This window comes from Carettochelys insculpta, chromosome 3 (genome assembly GCF_033958435.1).
Source record: "Carettochelys insculpta isolate YL-2023 chromosome 3, ASM3395843v1, whole genome shotgun sequence".
NCBI lineage: Eukaryota > Metazoa > Chordata > Testudines > Carettochelyidae > Carettochelys > Carettochelys insculpta.
This window is the reverse complement of record NC_134139.1, coordinates 184,196,558-184,214,284: the sequence shown is the minus strand read 5'-3', so window position 1 is coordinate 184,214,284 and position 17,727 is coordinate 184,196,558. Positions and strand designations below refer to the sequence as shown.

At 39.3% G+C, this 17,727-nt stretch overlaps 1 protein-coding gene across 2 annotated transcripts in view; it reads left to right on the top strand.

Moving 5' to 3' along the window:
• NBAS (NBAS subunit of NRZ tethering complex) overlaps positions 1-17,727 on the top strand; it is a 353,016-nt gene that overhangs the window by 67,861 nt on the left and 267,428 nt on the right. For both annotated transcript variants that reach the window (XM_074991286.1, XM_074991287.1), the window contains exon 22: positions 16,588-16,671. In XM_074991286.1, the coding sequence (XP_074847387.1) occupies positions 16,588-16,671 (84 nt within the window). The remainder of the gene's footprint in view (positions 1-16,587; positions 16,672-17,727) is intronic.

Below are 17,727 nucleotides of genomic sequence, written 5' to 3'. Positions count from 1 at the left end.
CTTATCCTGTGCACAGCTATCCCTTCTGCCTCTTCCTTGATCTTGTCCATCGCTCTCTCTAGATTCGTGATGAAGACACTCGGTGATATCAGATCTTGTCTCGTACCGCTACTCGTTCTAAACCAACTTTGCAACTCTCCATGTGATCTCACCGATGCCTCCGCATTGTCATTTGCTTTCCTTCAACAGCCGTATCAGTCTGCTATCCACTCTGTACAACTCCAACACCGCCCAAGTCAATTTCTTATCTCGGCTGTCAAATGCCTTCTGAAAATCAATAAAGCAATTGTAGATGTTCTTGTTCTTTCGTGGAGCTTTCGCCACTATCTATCTTAGTGCCAACATCTGCTGTATGGTACTTCTATCTTTCCTGAACCCCATTTGTTCGTCCGCTGTTCCTCTACCTGCGATCTTAGTCTCTTTGTCAGTATCATCATCAGCACCATGCCTACATGACTGGTTAGGGCAATCATTCTGTGGTTCTTGCACTCCAATGCACTTCCTTTCCTATGGATTGTCATTAGCATGGGTCTTGTCCATTCTTTAGGAGCCTTTCCCTCTTTCAATGCTATATTACATAGTCATTGTATTTCCTCTCTCATACTTTCTCCGCCGTGTGTAATCATCTGTCACCGCCTCATGTGTGTTTGTCAGTTTACTTGGAGTTGAGATGAGATAATTGTCTTTGAATTCATTGTGGATGTAGTACCAAATCATCGCCAAAAGTAACAGCTTTGTTGTTAGTTGCAGGAGAAGTACCCTCCATGCAGACTGAATTGCCTCTCTGTCTAGGGTAACATGCTGTGCCACTGGATATGCTATTCCCATGGCAAATTATGTGACAAATTAAATTAAATTCATACAAATTAAATTCTTTAAGGGCTGTGCAGCGCACTTCACAAACTTTACATTCATATGTACAGTAGGCTTCTGACTTACACTGTTTTGATTTGCGTGATTCTTGGAATAACATGGGTCAAAATCAACCAGTGTGCTACGCTGGTCAGTTTCCTGGCTCCTACGAGAGACAGGGAGCCAGGAACCGGTGGCAGCACTCCCAGCACCCAGCAATGGCACCTGGTTCCAGGCTCCCTCTGCTCATGGGAGCCAGGACCCAAGTGCAGCAGTGCCAGTCAGTTTCCTGGCTCCCACAAGCGCAGTGAAGCTGGGAGCCAGGAGAGACCAATGGGAACTGGGAGAACAAGAGCCTTGCTGCCTCCTGGTTCTTAGCTCCCTGCCACTTGTGGAAGTCAGGAAACGTGAGTTGGGGGGGAGCGGGGGAGGTGGGGCTACTGTACACAAAAATGTAATGCTGGTGGAGTACTTAAAACGTCAGAAGATAAGCATTCTAACCCAACAGAACATATTCTTCACCAATATTGCCAATAAAAGTGAGCACTTGGGCTCTCTCTCTCTCTGTCTCTTGAATTGAAAATATGTAGTGCCCAATGCAAGTGTCAGGCAGGGGTTGAATGTATGTAAAAATAACCAATTAGGACCAATTATTCCTGGGTAGTGTTTTAAAGAATAAACCCCCTGGAATTTTGTTACTTGCACACTTCATGGTCTAAGGTAAACAAATGGTCCTATTTGTGAGACACAGTTTCTGCTCAAACCAAAGGAATTCTACTTTGAAAACACGAATTACCAGCATAAAACAGCATATCCCTCTTTGCTATTCCTATGAGAATCATAATGAGATTTAATTTTTTCTTACAACAATGAAAAACTGATTAGACAGCCTAATCAAAATTAAATTAATGAATATGTGGTTCAGTCCTACATTCCTTTTAGATACTGAATATTGAGCATAAGAGTAGTTGGCTTTGTACATTTCCGATAGGTCTTGCTCTTTTTATTAAGAAACCACTGTGGCTGTGTCTAGACTGGCCTCCAACTTCAAAGGGGGTGTGATAATTAGGGTGTTGGGAGATTACTAATGAAGTGCTGTGGTGCATATGCAGCACTTTTTTAGGCTAAATCTCCCCAGGGGAACTTCCAAGTGTGAAACCTCGAAGTTCCGGCTTGTGTGTAGCTGCAGGTCAGTCTCAGGTACTTCAAAACAAAAAGCAGTCAAGTAGCACTTTAAAGACTAGCAACATAGTTTATTAGGTGAGCTTTTGTGGGACGGACCCACTTCTTCAGACCAGAACAGACTCAATATTTAAGGCACAGAGAACCAAAAACAGTACTCATGTATTCAAAGTGCCTGCGTTACTTCAGAGTCCTTTTACTCCTCAAAAAAGGGACTTTGAAGTAGCATGGGCACTTTGAAATACTTGTGGCTACACGCAAGCCAGCACTTGAAGTTTCACACTTGGAAGCTGCTGTGGGGGAGATTTAGCCTAATTAAGTGCTGCACATGCATCGCAGCACTTCATTAGTTATCTCCCAACCACCTAATTACCAAGACCCCTTCGAAGTTGGGGGCCTAGTCTAGACACAGCCTGTGAGAAGACATCTACAACATACATAGAATCATTAAAAATATCTTTATTTTTTATGTTATGTTATATTCTTATAACAGTAACTACTGTGGTCTTGTGCTTGGAGGAGGATGGGTGTTTTAAATTATATTTCTGGACTTTCTATTTACTAGCAGTAACCGTGGACAAATCATCTGAGGCCCATGAAGTTCAGTAGATCAAGCAGTTTGTCTATCCCTTAGTGTTACCTCATCTGTAAACAGAAATATTTCTCTACCTCCCTGAAATCTTTGAGCTTCCTTAATATTTGTAATGTGCTCTGAGGTGCAGTCCAAGTACAAATAATCTTTCTGTGACCTTTATTTTTATCACCATCACACCCAAAAGCTCCAATTGTGGGTTACGTTTTGCTATATATGCTACTTACTAGACAGCAAACACTTAAGGTAGGGGCTATTTTTCATTAAGTTTTAAAGCAGTGAGCCATTGGCCTATTGACACTATCACAATACAAATAATAAATTTTATAAATTTTATTTTATACAAATAAAAAATTTATTTTTAAATTTTATAAATTTTTAATATATTTATAAATATAAAATATAAATTTTGTGTGTGTGTGTGTGTGTGTGTATATGTATATGTATATGTATATATATATATATATATATATATATATATATATATGGAGAGAGAGAGAGGAAGATCCATTTACTGTTCTGAAGCGCTTACAATCAAATCCTGGCTATAATAAATAGAAAGGTGGAAGAAAGGGAACAAGAAGTATTTTGTTTTGTATTGTATTCTGGCTAGTAGACCTAGATGGTGGTTTGAATAAATTTTGAAAGTGAAATGTCTGGCGATATGCAGACAGAGGATAAGCTCATTTCTAATGTCTGCTTTAATGGATCCAATTAGAGTCCGTAGCTCAATACTAAAACTATTGCCATAGGGGTTTGCGACAATCTCAGTGGAAAATAATGCCCTTCTATGCATTGTAAGTACGTAACCAGAGCTTTTTTCTTTTCCTCTTAATTTCATTTTATTTTTTACTGCTTTAAACTACCATGTTACAACATTATAGCTGACACTTGAAACTCACAAAAGTCGGGAAATTCAAATTGTATTGTTCCCCCAACAACCATAACTCAGTTATATTGCAGATTATACTGGTAGTAAAAACTACACTTTAAGATAGTTACTTTTATATATATTACTCTGTTTTTCACTCTTAACTTTCTCAAACACTACTATTGGGCTGAACTGTCCATGCTTGTTTTCAGCTTCCAGATGAATATTTATTGGACGCTGGGAATGAAATCCAGTCAGCTGCTTGAGGTCGGGACAGGAGTACCTTAATAATTCAAACAACTGAACTTTAAATCTTCGAAATTCCAGTGTGACTAGTGATCATTGATAGGTCACAGTGAATTATGGGCTTACGTTTGCTTTTTCAGAATGAAACCATTCTACTCAACCAGTGTTTGTTTTTTCCTAAAGCAGTCCAGAGTTTCAAAATTCTCCTTGCAGAGCCACGTACACATGTGTAAATGGTGAAAAACATGTCCAAACGATGCCAGAGTGTAAATTTTTTGTGTCTCTTGGCTATGTAATTTGTGTGTGTGTGTGTGTGAGAGAGAGAGAGAGAGAGAGAGAGAGAGAGAGAGAGAGGCATCCTTGACTTCAGTGCTGAGGCTACCAACTCTGGTGGGTGGGGCAACACCTGTCAGGCCCAGGTGTTTGGACTTGGGCTACCACGAATTCTTGTTTATTGCCTGCAACCTAAGACTTCTAGTAAAACACACAATGACAAATCTTAACCTTAAATATGACTTGTAAAACTTCCTGTGAGAGCGGAGTTGTTTTCACAGGGTCTGTTGTTAGTCTTCACAGCAGGAATTTTGAAGCAGAAGTTATATAGAAAGCTACTATTATTTTAAATGCTGATTGTTTTCATTTGGGTTAATCATTTCCAAAAAGTATCTTTTTGGGCAGTGTGGTTTAAAGAAGTGGTACTAGCTGTGTTTTAGTATAATAAGGTACTTGAATTCATTACCTCCTCTCTCTCCAGAAAATTATGCATATTGAACTCCATCACTTTCGCATATCCTCTCTGGCTGTCTCTATTACTTTTAAAGAAAACCAGATAGCCAGTTCTTTGGGTGCTTGCTTATGTCCATTCCCTTGTACGTGTGTGTGTGCTGACCCCATACACTGGTGCTGGAAGATGTTTTCTCCTTGACATTATTTGGTAGGGGACCAGCTCTGGTGCCCTTTGAGGTGGTGTGTATATATTGTTGTAGAAGGAGTGCTGCTGGCTTTCCCAATCCTCAGTTTCTTTGATGGTGCTGGGACTCTTCCTTACCTTAACAAGTGCTTGTTACGCAGTTCTTGTTATCTTTTTTTATGTAAAGTTATAAATATTTGTGTTTCCCCAAGAAACAAATTGCGAGTTGTAGATAGGTAGGTAGTCCCCTTTTGGGACTTCACCCAGGGATGGGACATGCTGAATTTCCTGGGCTTTAAGCCTTGTGATTGCTGTTGGAAGTCTTGATTACTGTTGATTACTTGATTAGTGTTGATTACTGACCCTCATCAGAGCTGCTTGAAGTATTTGTTAGAAGCCCATATCAGTTACAAGTATCACTTTCCAGAGCTTCAAGCCCAGGACAAAAAAGGAGTAGGATGTAAGACTAGGAGAGCTCCTCGAGGAGTCAGTATTTAGGCCAGTCTCTGAATTGATGAAGTCTTATTGTCTGCTGAGTGTGGCAGCATCAATGTGGAGTGTGCCTTTGGCAATGACTTCCTGACAATGGTACTAGTCTCTGGAAACAGCGAAGAAATGTAAGAAGCACCCAGGAAGCCAGCATTCCTTATCCTCTGGTTTGGCAATGGCGAAGGCTGTGGAGAGACATAGACCCCTCAATGGGCAGTGAGTCCCTGGAGCCTAGCCAGGCACAGAGGTCACTGGCTAGGACTATCAGCCCTTCAATGGATCCATTGCCTATCCCAAGTAGTTGCAAATGTCTCCAGCTCTTCTAAGTCTCGGCCACTCTGCAGGCCTTGTCTTCATCATATTTTTAATGGTGCCCCAAAGACTTCTCTCAGGAGGGGGTTGTATTCAAGGGGAAGACAGCACTGGGGTTTGCATCACTGTTGGTGCTTGTGATGGTTGATGCGGTAGTGTTGATCCCCAGGGACATGCTTCTGATGTGCCTTGACCTACTGGAATTCCTGGCATAATTCAGAGGACTCTTGGTACCAGTCCCCTGGGGGATGGCACTGCTAGCCCAGTGGCTGGCACAGGACTACAGCATGTCAGTTTCTAGGACAGCCTTGATCTCTGGGCAGGAGATGTTGCTCCACAGGTCAGAGGTCCCCAGTGGAGCCACAGTGTAGCCAATCCCCAGCACTGAGGGAGAGATCACTGGAACCATGGTACCAGTCAGCTTCATGGAGGTGTTGCTCCTCTCCATCCTTTTCCTGGTCACCAGACTCATCATACAGATTTATGTGCTCTAGGCATTGATTACCGGATGACTTTTGGCATTCTGTTGAATGCCACCACCAGACTTTGAGCAGCTGTTGACAAGACTCGGAGCCCTGGTGCTGGTTTCCCTGCTGTGAATGTCCTGGAAACTGTCAGGAAGAAGATTCAGAGGCCTCATTGTCACCCACAATGGTTACTGAGGCATAGTTCACTCTCCTTGGAAGAAGAGGAATATGCATTGGTCCACTCAAGCCAGTTGCCCTTGGTCCAGGATGGAGGAGCTCTTCTGGTACTGTGAGCTGGTCCCTGTTCCCCAGGCCAGTGGCTGACCCTGTGGCACTTCAAGAACCCAGGGAGGTTTCCACAGGCACTGAAAATCCTTGTATACAGCTCTGTGTCAGGAGCACTGGAGAGAAAGTTGGCTACCTGTGTTTGGACATGGGGTCCAAGCAATATACCCAGGGGGCTATTCTGGTGGAGGACGTGAAGTCCAGCCCTCCCAGTGTCATGTTCTCATCTTTGTTTGACAACGTAGTGGTGGGGTCCTTCCTGTTGGTGGCTGAGGATGATGTTCGGGCACACCAAGAGCAGCTACAAATGGTGGCGTTGTGCAAATGGAGACATTGGTGGAGCCCTCTGATGGCCTGTTTTACATTTTGGCCATGGTGACCCATTTCTGGGAGACACGTCTGGTCACGAGGGGACAAAGCAGTCAAAGCCTTTTGGCAAACCCCATCCTCTCTTCCACCTGTTTCTGTGTGTGTGTGTGTGTGTGTGTGTGTGTGTGTGTGTGTGTGTGTGTGTGTGTGTGTGTGTGTGTGTGTGTGTGTGTGTGTGTGTGTGTGTGTGTGTGTGTGTGTGTGTGTGTGTAAAAAGTACTATGTTGCTGTCATGGGGTTTGAATATTTATATTTCCACCCAGCCTCTAACTCCTTTGTGGTTTTGGTGGCCAATAAGAGAGATTGAGGGGCAACCAAAAATTCCCCAAAATGAAGATGGTAAGAAACTTCATTTGCAGTGGAGGTTTCTTCATCCACCAGCCTCCAACTTGGTAACCATAGGTCCTTCTCAAGAGATGTGACTTTAATGTTTGGCAGTCTTGTTCCAGATTTGCAGACTCATTATAATTTATTATGTGTATTGTGATAGTGTCAGTTCCAAGGCGGAGTTCCTGGCCATCCTTGATGAGGGAAAAGTAGCAATGAGAATCTCCTTCTAGGCCACCTCAGATGGTGGTGCTATTGATGAGGCTGACATCCTGGCTGACGTCTTCTGCTCTGGCCACCTAAACTTAGCATTGCTCCATGACCTCCTCTTTGGTGGACTGACAGCATCCAGAAGCACAATCTCAAAAAAGGACCAAAACCCTCAATAAACCTTTCTTATTTTGTATAAAAGTTTTATTTAGATAACAATTATTTACATTGACTGTTAATAATTAAGTATAAGAAGTAGCACTTAAGAGATTGCGAGTGAAAACAGACTGATCATAGCAAATTACTAATCTTAAAGAAGACACTCAAAGATTAATACTCCAAGATTGTTACAGATCATATTTCTCACCTTAGTCCTTTGTTTCAGATAAGTTCAGCTTTGATTTGAAGGATTTTTTCTTTGGGCTGGGACTAACATCTTCTTATATATCCTCTTAGGGTGGGGAGGCAGTTTCAAAAAATGAGTCAGAGATGTATATTGACTGTTTCCCATCCCGTAAACAGAATTTCTGGAGAGCAGGAAGACTTTGTTCTATTCTACTTATCCCAATGGAAAATACCAAGTTTTAAATGGATTTCAACACTAAGTGGTATGGCTGCACGTCTTTGTAGGACCAACCACAGTTGATGCTTATAGGAAGAATAAAACCATCTAAAGAACATTGTCCTAAGCCCTGGGCCATTAAGTTCTTTAAGAAACGCTAAGGGCTTTCACTAGAAGACTTAGAATTTAATAAACCAGGCTTCCACCTAATATTTCTAACTTCACATACAAGAATGATATGTGCACACAAACAGACTAAAAAATACATTCAGAGCAATCAGTCTCTTGACTGATAGGTTACATGCCCTCCTTTACATAACGCAAATTTAAATTATGCCTATTAAAATTAAAATATATGTATATTTTTTCAACAAAATATGGGAGCAAAGTGTCACAGGAAGATATCCCACTGAAAGATTTACCTTTATGTATCAGAAAGGCTGCATATACAGAACTGAGGTAAACGATGGCATAATGAATTGATTTTCTCAGTATTAATAGGTATGTACCTATTGAGACAGTTGTGGTGCCCTGCATTTTCTCAACTGTCAGTCATAAACTCCTGTGATTAAAAAATCAGATGCAAGGCATTTTTCTGTTGGATTACTCTGAGTTACTTTTAAGGACACACAAAAATAAAATGGTGTATGCTGTGCCAACTACATGGGGTGTTGATGTAAATCAATAACTAGCAAAAATGGTTTCCAGATTTGTGTTTCTTTGATGTGTTGTAATAATACAAGTTACTTATTAGGGAAATGGGCCACATCACTGTAAGAAACAAAGATTAATGATATTATTGACTTATTTCCACTATGGACGCACCAATGTGCCACAATCTTGATTGCAGCCCTATTAGTCATAGGGCCTCGTCAAAGCTCCTGACCCAAAAATGGTACAAATGAAGTTAAAGAAGAGGCAGTTAGTGGGTGCAATGAGTAGTAGGGTGGGTTGGGGGAGAGAATACAAAGGTAAGAAGAAAGTGACCATGTTATGTGAGTCCAGCTGTGTGCATTGTTAGCTTATTACAGGTGTTATGTCAAATTACCTTGAGATATCAGAGCAGTTGTGTATAAAAGAAATTTCAGAATCGCCACAGTTCCATCACTTCCCTGAGCCCCCAAACCCAGCTGCTGAACACCCCCCTCCCCCCGGAAGTACTCACCAGAGCTGCGCCACACAAGCCATACCTGGAGTTGTCGCTGCCATGTGGTTCACGTGACACAGCTATTGGGGCTGCAGGAGCCTGTGGCTTGGGGCCGCAGGAGGAGCTGCCTGTGCCACTGCCACAGCAAGTAAATTGTAGTTACATTTTTCCATAAGTACAGTATGGCGAAAGTAAATACAAATAAATACAGCAAATACAGTACATGTTTACAGTGTACAATCCTGCAGAGTACTTTATTTACCAACAGTAATATTGCAATGTACTTATGTACATGTACAGTGTACTTATGGAAAATGTAACTCAAATTTACATATGGTTAACATGCTGGTTATTAGAGAGTTCTGGATTATAGAAAGCTGGATATGAAAGAGTTTACTGTAGATGGAAGTATTGACATGGGAACTCAAAGCTTTGCACTTGCTTTTTTTTTAAATTTTATTTTATTTACATTTGTACTTTGTTAGATATTTAACATTCAGTTTGTCTGATCAGATAACCAAGAATTTACCTTTTCTGTCCAATGAAAGAAAAAGGTAAACAATTATGGCCCTTGTAAATGATGGTATTAAAAAAAATAAGACTAGAATGCTCTTTTTAAATCTTCTGATGCTTTAATGCCATGCTAATGTACTATCATTGCATTACCCATAGGTTCACTATTGTCAGCTCCCATGCTGATTCTCACCCATATTTGGAAAGGCATCATATTACTTTGACAGGATTTTCTGTTACTTTAAATCTATTCCTTAGCATTTTGATGAAACTGAAAGACATTTTATTAGATAAGCCATCATTAAATTGCAAGGAAATTCATGGTGCTCTCCAGCTGGCAGCGTCTAGAGCAAAGCATATTGTATTCAGTACTCCAGACTATGAAATAACATATTTTAATAAGCTGTCTGAAACCAAAACCAGTATCAACTTTTTCCCCAGCAGACCTTTTTAGGGATGAAATATGTTCTTATGGCTGTTTGATGTTTGTTAGAACTGTGCCATCTATTACAATAGCTGTCTGTTGCAGCTCTTAATTGCTGTTGGTTGGCTGTGAAGAAAACTAAAATGGTTGGTTATGTTTGGATGAGGATTGCCAAACTTGTGCAGAGGGATTGAATATTGACCCAGAAACTGATGGAATGTGGACAAAAATCTGCTTTTCAGTGGCAGTAATTTTGTATAGGGGATTTAAAAATGAAATAGGTAAACCGGATTTTAAATACAATTAAAATGGAAGGTTGGAAGATATTGTATGTAATATACTGTGCATGCATCTGTCTCCTATGCTGAATTTTTATGGGAAACTGCCTCAGTTCTTTAGGTTTCTGCAATTGACTAGGTACTGATAAATTACATGTTGAGGACAACATAGGAGTAATAAAATACAGTGTTTATTTTTCATTGCTGCCTACTGCCTAAATTCTTAGAGATGGCAATATATTGATTACATTTTTGTCTATTATAAGAAAAAATTCAGTCATTTTCCTTTTCTGTTTTAATACTGCATGTTGAACCCCTCTAATCTGGCCCTCTCTCATCCAGCAGCATCTGTAATCCAGCATGATTTTAGTTAGTTGGATGACCACTTATCACGGGTGTGGCCAAGTTTCCCATGGATCCATAAAAATTGTTTTAGACACCAGTTTTTCAGTGGCTTTCAGTGTTCTGTGTTGTAATTTACCTCTAAATGTCTTCTAAGAGCCCAGTAAGCAGTGGAGGTGACCTCCCATAGTCTGGCATGTTCCCTGATTTGGCACTGGTCAGGTCCCAAGGGTGCCAGACTGGAGAGGTTACGCCTGTATTTGTATATCAGTTGTTCTCTATTATATACATGTTTAAAAGGAATAACTATTACACATGCTAGTTCTGAGTTGGTAGTTGTCTTGCCTGTATCCCAGAACCACTCTGTGCTGGTTGGCCTTAGTGTGTGAGCCAAGTTCCTGTCATCAGGCTCTGTTCTCTACTGGCAGTATATGGCCATGTGAGGGAATACTCATTGCAAAGATACCATGGGGCAGAGGAGAAGTCAAATCTAATTGAGAAATTGTGAATCTGTGTATCTTCTATGTGCTTTTATTCAAGGTATATTATATGAGGTAATTTATCCAGGGTAAAGCACAAAAATATGTGAGAGAGACCCAGAAGTTGATATCTGTATTTAGCCCTATCCCATGCACACTGTGCTCGGTGGGGGGGGTATTTACATTAACTTCAGTAGATGTTGGATCAGGTCTACAGAGAATGGTCTGTATGATAAATATGAATTAGTGAAAAAGGACCATTTCAGTGTCATGCATTTATCTTTAAATTTCCAACTCACTAGTAAGAACAAAATAAAAACATTTCAGAAAACTGATTTTAGAGAAGCATACAGAGCAGCGGTTCCCAACCTTTTCAAGATGGTGACCCATTTTGACAATTCAGGAAGACTTTGTGACCCAAGGCAAAACAAAACCAGGGCGAGTGGAGGGAGACATGTTCTCCTCTGGGAAATAAAAAAAATTACACATCTTGATTTGCCCTCCACTCCCAGGCTTACAGCCCCAAAACTCCTCCCCACCTAGCTCTCATATATACTGCTACTCCTTCACTGGGCTGCCAGCACCTCCTCTGCATGGCTGTCCCAGCCCTTCTACTCCTTTCCCTTTCCTGCGGCGAAGCAGCTTCCCTGCCCTGCTGTGCTAAAATTGTACTCAATTTAATTGGTTTAACGGCCAGATCCCTCCAGAGCTGGAGGAGTGAGTATCAGCAGTGGCGGGAGCTACAAATGGCTCCTTGAAGAGCCAGAATGTGGCTTGGAACTGCCCAGGTGGTGACCCTTAGAAAATCTCCTGGCATCCCCTGTTTGGGTCCTGACCCACAGGCTGGGAATCCCTGATATAGAAATTCTGTTGCATTTTTTCTTATAGTCATTACAACTATGCCAGTTTAAACTAGAGACATTCTTGTGGTTTTCCTTTTGGGTCATTTAAAAACAACTGTTTTTTTTTTTTTAAAGAGAGGGCATAGATAATCAAATTAATGTTTATGCTTTTTTGGTATGCAGGTGAAAGAGTACTGGAGAGTTGATTGAACGAAGGGAGATGTTCGTTTCTCTTTGTCTTATGTGTTTTTGTATATGAGCAAGTGTGAGAGGTTTTTAAGTGCTTCTGGAAAGAGAATTTCAATTTAAGGCTGAAATGCCATATTTATTTACATAATCCAGGACTGATATTTTTGTGTATATCATCTCTATTTCTTTTCTTTCTGTGGTAGAATTTTCCGAAGTGCTGGTTGCCCAACTTCCTTTGACTTTCAATGTGTGTTGATACTTAGCTTTCATAAGCAGCCTGCTCTTCTCTCTAGTAACAGTGCTTTTGGAATTGCAAAATATGTCAGTTAAAACAGAAATTCCTGCAGAAATCCTTCATTTTATAGTTTGTCCACGAACATGGCTTAAAGATATCTCTTTATTTTCAACTTTGGGAAGAGAGAAGTGAGGAATGTGTCCCTGTGGGGCCTTGACCACTCCAAATGGCACAGGATTGGGGTTTCTTTAGCAAGAGTGAAGATTTTTTTTTCGTAAGTGTTCCATACACAGAATAGATGCAGTAAGTTAATATAAAGAAAAAAAACTTTTGTGTGTTTTTAATGAGGTTCAGCCTGTGAATATGAGCAAATGTAGATGTCCCTTTTTCATCATGTACTAAAGTTCTTCATGGAAGCAATGCGGCTTTTCTGTTTGTCATAGAATTAAAGAGAGGAAAAAAAACCAGGTTCTTAAAAAAAAAAAAAAAAAAAAAAAAAAAAAAAATAAGGCTTGCAAGGCTGAACAGAGTGAAGTAGTTTCTGTCAGTAATCTCCTGACTGTTCTTATTACAGTTGAATTATAAGCCATGATGTGAAGTTGGACAAGCTATTCCCCATGGACTTCCTATCTGCACATTTCTTTTCAAGTGCCTATAAATTGGAAGGTGGTGTTTTGAATGGCACATTAGTTTTTAAAAACTTGACACACACCTAAGGGGAGAAGATGAATTAATGAAAAAAAATCTTTTACGTGATGCAATTGTTTAGTATTTAATAGAGCACACTCTGGTTTAAAATGCCCTGAACACCTTCCCTGTTCCTCTTGTCAGCAGTTTAAATTGTCCTACTTAATTTAGACAACATGATTTTTTTTTCCCCTTTCTTGTTGGAATGTCAATATGAATTCCTTAGTGCTGGAAGCAGCAAGCTCTCAAGAACAAATCAAGTACATTCTCATTTTAAAGGGAAGAGAAGGAAATATTTGTAATTTTTTTTCAGGCTGAGAAGCCATATAGTTTATTTGAGAGAATGGCATGGCTCTCAGATGTGATATCAGTCTACCAAAAGGAAATGTGAAGTATGGTAATTCGTTGTCTTAGTTTGGGTGCTTGCATGTCCTGGTTAAAAATTTGAGAGAATTTTAGCAGCTTTTTCTAGTATATTATGGGGAGCTAAACTGTGTTGAAAATACTTGGAAGAGAGAGGCACGCTATTCATGTAGATTCATTAATATCATTGACATTTTGGTTACTTTAGAAGAAATTTTGCAATTTCTGGGCTACGAATTACAAACTACTAATGCAAATAGAACATTCCAGCTGAGAAACCAAACATTCAAGATAGAAAATTCCAAAAGTTAAGGTTTACTTTTCTTTGTTAATCATGTTCCATGGCAAATATACTTTATGCCAATGGTCCTTGTAATCTGTTTCCGCTGTGTGTGTTTTTCCATTTGTGTGCAGAATAAGTTTATGTCTGTTAAGCCTGTGAGAGTGTGTACCAGCAGTCGAAACAAAAAACCTAACTGTGGTCGCTCTGCTAATCATCTTGGTGGCATCTAATTCCTCTTGAGCGGCTGAATTATGCCAGCATTTGTTTATAACAAGTAGTCCATCAAAGTTTACATTTGATATTGCTGACTTTACTTTGTTGGGTCCTTTAACCCTAATGCTGTGTTAAGAACATTATTTTTTTATCCTTTCATTTAGTTAATTGTGTGAGAGAATTTCTGGTCTATTTTACTTCCAGTGTCTGTCGGTTCATTACCAATCCAGTCCTATGAGCATGGACTGTATAGAACTGAACTCACCATGTTACAAAGACCCATCCCTTCTGGCTTTTAATTAACAATTTTTGATGACCCCAACATGTTAAAATGACAAACTGTTTACTTTAATTTAATTTAAAACAATGAGATCATCAAAACAAGCACTTTTGAGGATTCAGGCACATTTCAGTTACACAGGGAAAAAAAAGAAACAGTACATCTGTCATCCTTCTACACAAGCAGAAAAGTTCATAGAACAGATAGCTACACAAACTAAAAGTTCACAATTGAGTTGAGACCATATGTGCAGGAAATTTCTGAAGCAACTGACTGTGGATTATTCAAATGTAGCCAAGTTCCAAATTTGACTATAGTAATTCCAATCTGCTCATTAGTTACTGTAGGTTTTCTGCTGTTTAAATTGACAGTTACATAAAAAAAAAAAAAGCTGTATCTGCCCACTTAAAAATGATGATGAAAGGGTTCTGGTAGTACATCCATTGTTTGTCACGAGAGAGAGCGAGAGGTGCTGTTTCTGTAATGTAGATATCTCTCTACTGCAACTAATATTCATGGTGTGTACAACATCTCATGTTAAATGCCTGTTCACACGCTCATTGTCTGTTTACAATGCTGGGTTCAGTTTGATTAAGAAATACTGTTTTAAAAAGCTGAGTTCTATTAATAATTCATCTTGGCCTGTAATTGGAAAAAATCATTTTTTTTCAAATTAATTAATAGAAATAAGATTCTGACTGGAAAACATGAGTTGATGTGGTCAAGGATGGTATAAAACCCAATTTGAACAATGTTGTTATCCTTAAATGATACCACGAGTAAAAATAGAAGGCGTTTGTTTCGCATTAATGTTCTTGGAGATATTGAGTTAAAACATCGTGTAATTGTTAATGTGTTTGGGAATTGAGATTTCCAACCTCAAGGTCTTAAAAAAGCAAAGTTGATTTTTTACGGTGCAGAAATGTCAGACAAACACTTAACATATCCTCTCAGTCTAATCTTCTAAAAAAAACCTCCTTGCTCCTATCTCTCTCAAACGTAGGTTGGGTTGAGTAAAATTTGCTTGGCGAGAGTATCCAAAGAGTGTGGCAATATTTTTTTTGCAGGAATGGATTAAAACAACTCACCATGAGCTGATGGGAATAAGGGGACTTTGAAGTAGGCGGGGTCCTTTCGAAAAAGAGCCCCGTTGGGACGAGCCATGTGGTGGCGAGGCGCGTCAATTTCGAAGTGCCGCGGTCGCCCGCATGCTAATGAAGCGCTGAATATGCATTTCAGCGCTTCATTAGTAAACTTCGAAATGGCCATTTGCATGGCCATTTCGAAGTTTGGGGCTAGTGTAGACATAGCCAAAGAGGTCTTAACTCTATTTTCTGTGCTGTAATCGTTAGAGATTTGTGTTGCGATGTATATCCTTCCCTGATACTTTGTTGATGATTTTTACAACAAAGGATTTAATTTGGGTCATTGTGATGGTCCTTGATTCCACTGACAGCATGGAAAATGGATGCAGATGGTCCAATTCAGATAATATCTCTAGTGCCTATTACTAAATGTGATAATTAAATTTTCAGGTCATCTTATATCAGTTTTCTTCCCTTATGCTTTTGTGAGTCAGAACATATTTTGCTTTTTAAGCCACTGAGAGTCATAAATACCCATTGCTACTGGTTATGCTGTTGCTTATCTTAAAGGGATGAGAAATTTATATTATCCTTTGATTTGCAATAAAAGAGGTCATGCCTGTAAGGCTTGCATCAGTATTACTGTATTGAATTATTAGGCTCATGTTAAAATGAATAAGGCTCAGTGCACTGTATTACTCTAATTTGTTGAAACTTTAAAATCATTCCTGTGTGCAAAGTTTCTTCTCATATCCTTTACTTTAGAGAATCCAAAATTTTTTTGTGGTTTCTGTTCTACTTGGCATAACAAGATATTCCAGCGTTTTAGGTGTGCAAGCATCTAACAAGCACCAGAGAGATGAAGGATAAAAATTGTAGCTAATTGTTTTAATAGTAACTTTTGTTGTTTTTAATCTGTATTGTATACAGGAAATGCACATTCCATTTTCAGGTGATTCTTATTACAGTATTAAATATTTCAGTATAGATGTTTGTAAGCAGAAAACCATGTCTGACTTAATTGAGGGTAAAACTGTACAGCAAGGCATATTTTTATCTCTGCTCAGTACAAGGATTTGTTTAGAACTTTGTAAAGAATCCTTTAAGCTAAAGATCCAATTTTCTTTGCTATTCATTTGAAGCTTCTGTGATACAAGTGTTCCTGTTAAATATCCTTATTGTGAAAGCAAAGGATGCCTAGCCTCAAGTTTTTTGTTATTTTTTAAGAAATCAGAAAATTGTAAGATTTTAAGTTGCCAAAAATAACCCAAGTAAAATCTTTTTTCCCATGAACTAGTCTCAGATATCCTGAAAGTAGCAAATGGGCTTTCTCAAAGGTAAGCATGGAAAATTTCAGTCATGCTTCTGTATGTCCAATTTATGCAACAAATGCTTGTTGAGTGATGCTGCTAGTTGAATGGTAGGCCATAATATTTCTCATATATACTAAATCCACATATTTTACTGTACTATTCATGCAGTAAACATAATGTTTCACCAATCTGTATCTTTCAAACTGCTTGTATAAAATTTTCATTTTGTTTGCTGATTAGTTGTAGGCAGGATGTATTAATGGTTCTTCCCTGGAATGAACAAAAGCATCGGGAAGAGGACTGGTGTGAACACCCGCAGTGCAGGTAGGTATAGAGAGTTGTATTTTTGTTGTTTCTTTTTGCTTTTTTTAAATACACAAACACTGAGAACTTGTTAAAACAAAGTTGATAGAACTCGTAACAAAAATATTTTTCTTTACTGTTGTGCTAAAGATGATAAATAATTAAAAGCTCATCTAACAAAAAAAAGTTTTTAAAACCACATAAATGCTGCGTTAAACTTTAAATTTTAATAATGTGATTGTTGAGAAACTGGGACTCCTAACAATATTAACTCTTCATCTTTGTGTACAGGACTTTTAAATAATTTCAGTAGTATGTGTCACAGTCTCAGTTTAGCTTCTCTTGCTGGAACCTCACCAGGCCACTGTATTGGGAACCAGCATCTGGATATATCTGTCAGTATTTGATTCTGGCCTTTCTACGCCATTTACTGAGTGCGGGCTCATTATTGAGTAACCCCTTTTGGAAATGGAACTCTGTGGCCGAGCTGCCTCAGGGCTAGTGTTAGTCCCTGCCCACGATACCTCTGGCTTTTGCCTTCCGCAGACGTCTACCCTAGTGGGTGTTCTAGTTTATACTTAAACCTTCAGGGATGTGTGCTAGTTGAAGAAAATAGACTTTGCAAAAGGATTTCTAAAGCAATTACTCTTTACTTTTAAACAGTCCAGCAACTATACAGATCCATGTGAAATAATTAAGCTTGTGCAAAATTCCTTATGCTACTTTTCTTAACTACTCTTCAGCATTCTTAGGATTTGCATCTTCCTCCTCTATAAAATGTCTGTGAGAGAACTTTTCTTTTGTAGACTTCCAGTCCCCTTTGTCATGAGGACTCATGGTTGGGTTCAAAACCTCTGTAAAGTGATCATTCTCTTGCTTGGGTAGTTGAAAAAATTGTTTTGCCTGTAGTGGATTCTAGCTCTTTATCCAAGGTACCTCCATTTATTTGGGCAGTCATCAAGGTTTAATTGTTTGTTTGCTCTTTGGTAGGTGCAAACATTTCTCCTGGGTGTTCCAGCTCAGTATAAGAACATAAGAACCACCTTTCTGGATCATACTGAGGGTCCATCTAGCCAA